This window comes from Carex rostrata, chromosome 19, assembly GCF_964058835.1.
Source record: "Carex rostrata chromosome 19, lpCarRost1.2, whole genome shotgun sequence".
In the NCBI taxonomy this organism is placed as follows: Eukaryota; Viridiplantae; Streptophyta; class Magnoliopsida; order Poales; family Cyperaceae; genus Carex; species Carex rostrata.
In genome coordinates, this window is record NC_135936.1 from 4681458 (window position 1) to 4684330 (window position 2873).

The 2873-nt window shown below is 40.0% G+C and overlaps 1 protein-coding gene across 1 annotated transcript; it reads left to right on the plus strand.

Annotated features, from left to right (window-relative positions):
* Nucleotides 1-1310: 1310 nt before the first annotated feature.
* Nucleotides 1311-2873, plus strand: LOC144571435 (peroxidase P7-like). Its single transcript, XM_078320718.1, has 3 exons — nt 1311-1678; nt 1791-1982; nt 2099-2873. Exons 1-3 carry the CDS (start codon nt 1457-1459, stop codon nt 2648-2650), a joined length of 966 nt encoding a protein of 321 aa, XP_078176844.1. The 5' UTR covers nt 1311-1456; the 3' UTR covers nt 2651-2873.

A 2873-nucleotide genomic window follows, 5' to 3' on the forward strand; every position in this document is an offset into this window, starting at 1 on the left:
AGCACCGAAGAGAGCAGGCTAAGCGGTGTGAGAGAGAGCACGTGAAGCTGAGAGAGAGAGAGAGAGAGAGCAGCAGCAACTTATGGGAGGTCAGGAGGCGAATGGAGTTTTAATGGGTTTAATTGGCTGATTGGGTTTAAAACTGATAAATCAAATCCGTTAATGGTAAGAGAGGTGGGGGTGGTTGGACGGAAATGCTTCATGTCTCAAAAAAACTTACACAGATTGGTAATATACAGTGAGTTGGAGTCCATGTCAGTTCTGGTAAGTTTTTGGATGAAAAAAGTGATGGAAGGACTTAATCAAAACAATAACAAAGTTTAATGACTTGTGAGGGACAAATGAAAGTTGAGTGACCAATTGGTAACAAAGAACAAAGTTTAGTGACCTCCAACAAAATTTATCCTAAAAAATAATATAAAAAATTCTAAAATTTAGTTTACAAGTACATATTTATATATTGGTTATGTTGAATGGTTTGAATCAAGGTTCTAAATAGCGGCATTATAGCATTTTCGGACCATAAAAGCTATGACACTATTGGCACTATAGCGCGCTATAGCGCCACTATTTAAGTATAGCGCTATTTTTTTAATCAACCCGTTATGACGCGATAAATACTATTTACACATTTTATTTGAATCAATTAGTTAGTATTTTAGAAACAAAAATATTGTTCCTAATACGGAACAATCCATGCTATTGATAGTACCATAACCTCACTCAAATTATTTTACCTATCAATCATTGAGAAGTAGGAAGAAAATCTGCTCTTATGGACTCTGTTATTTCATTAGCAGCCGTTCAATTTCGTTAAAATTCACACGTGAAAATGTGTTTTCATCGAGATTCGCATACGAAAAAATATGAACGGCTGTTATTAAAATAACATGATCCTGTTTGGAATAACAGCCGACTTGTTTCCTGAGAAATATCTAAGGCGGTAAAACCATTTTACTTTACCTGTCAATTAAGAATCTCTACTACTGGCTACTGCTGGTAAAGACAGTAAAACCAAATGCGGCGTTGCTGCACATCTCCGGTCCTCCCAATTCGCTGCCTTGTCTCTCTGTAAATGAAAAGAACCCAACAGCCACTGTAACCAAAAAAAAAAAAAAAAAACAGCCACTAGCTAGCATTAGTCAAGGAATCACGCGTTGAATAAATCCTGTCCAGCCATGCGCCACTGTCGCACTATTGCGCGTCCAATCTTCTTACTTCACTTCTCTTCTCTTCTCTTCTCTTCTCTCCTATATAAACAACCAGCCTCCAATTAAGAGAAACCATCTATCTGCATCACCCAATCTCTCGAAAAAGAAAGTACACAACCTTTCGAAAAAGACGCTCCTAAAACTCAACACTCTTCATCTCGAAAAAGAAAGTAACTTTAATATCCAGAACACTCTCCTAAAAGCTAAAACCCAACACTCGATCTCTTCTTAGTTTTGAAATAGGCATGGCATTGCCAGCATCCTCCAGTACCAGTAGAGCTCTTGTACTTGCTCTGTTTTCTCTACTGCTGTTCTCTGTTCAGGGACAGTTATCAAAAGATTTTTACAAAAAGACATGCCCGAATGTGCAGACCATCGTCCGATCAGCCATGACTCAAGCGGTCGCTAAGGAGCCGCGAATGGGCGCCTCCATTCTTCGCCTTTTCTTCCATGATTGCTTTGTTCAAGTAAGAACCAGAATGTTTAACCCTTTTTCTTTTCTTTTTTTCAAATTCTAATGGATTTGAGTGTAAGTACTCTTGTTCATAAATTGACCTATTGCCATTTTGTTTCCTGAAGGGATGTGATGCATCAATCCTATTAGATGATACGTCGACATTTACCGGTGAGAAGAATGCCGGGCCCAATGCGAACTCAGTTCGTGGATATGAAATCATTGATGCCATAAAAACTCAGGTGGAAGCATCCTGCAATGCCACTGTCTCCTGCGCTGATATCCTCGCTCTCGCTGCTCGTGACGGTGTCAATTTGGTATGTACAACTTGCATATTTATAAATTTTGATAACATTGGAACAAATTATTACGGCGCTAATCTACTTGAGCAGTGAATATTGTTTACTTAATTAATTATATATTGTTCATGCAGCTCGGAGGTCCAACATGGAATGTACCACTAGGTCGGAGGGATTCACGAACAGCCAGCCAAAGCGCAGCCAATGCAAACCTTCCGGGGCCCGGATCCGGTCTGGCCCAGCTAATCTCAATGTTCGGTGCAAAGGGATTCTCTGCACGTGAAATGACAGCACTCTCCGGCGCCCACACGATCGGTCAGACACGCTGCCAAATCTATCGTAGCCGCATCTTCAGTGAAGCCAACATCAACCCTAGTTTCGCAACATTGCGGCAGCAAACCTGTCCCCAGACCGGGAGCGATAACAACCTCGCACCGATTGACGTACAGACCCCGACAACTTTTGACAATGCGTATTATGTGAATCTAATCAATCAAAAGGGTTTGTTCCATTCGGATCAGGAGCTGTTCAACAACGGTTCGCTGGACAAGCAGGTGAAGCAGTACAGCAACAATGGGGCGGTTTTCATGAAGGATTTCGCCAAGGCCATGGTGAAGATGGGGAACCTCAGTCCCTTGACTGGAAACAATGGAGAGGTTAGATTGAGCTGTAGGAAGACGAACTAGGATTTTGCTACATTGTGAGATTATACATGTAATATAAGTATTATATAACTAGCTAATTGTTTATAAAATTGGAGGTAGATTATTTGAGCTCAATTCTTGCATTCTTTATTTGTAACATTAAATAAAGGGCTGCTTGATCTGCTTGCTGATTTACATTTATTTGTGACTTTTTGGAATAATATGTAATTATGTTTTATTAAAGGAAATTGAAATAGTACTGTTA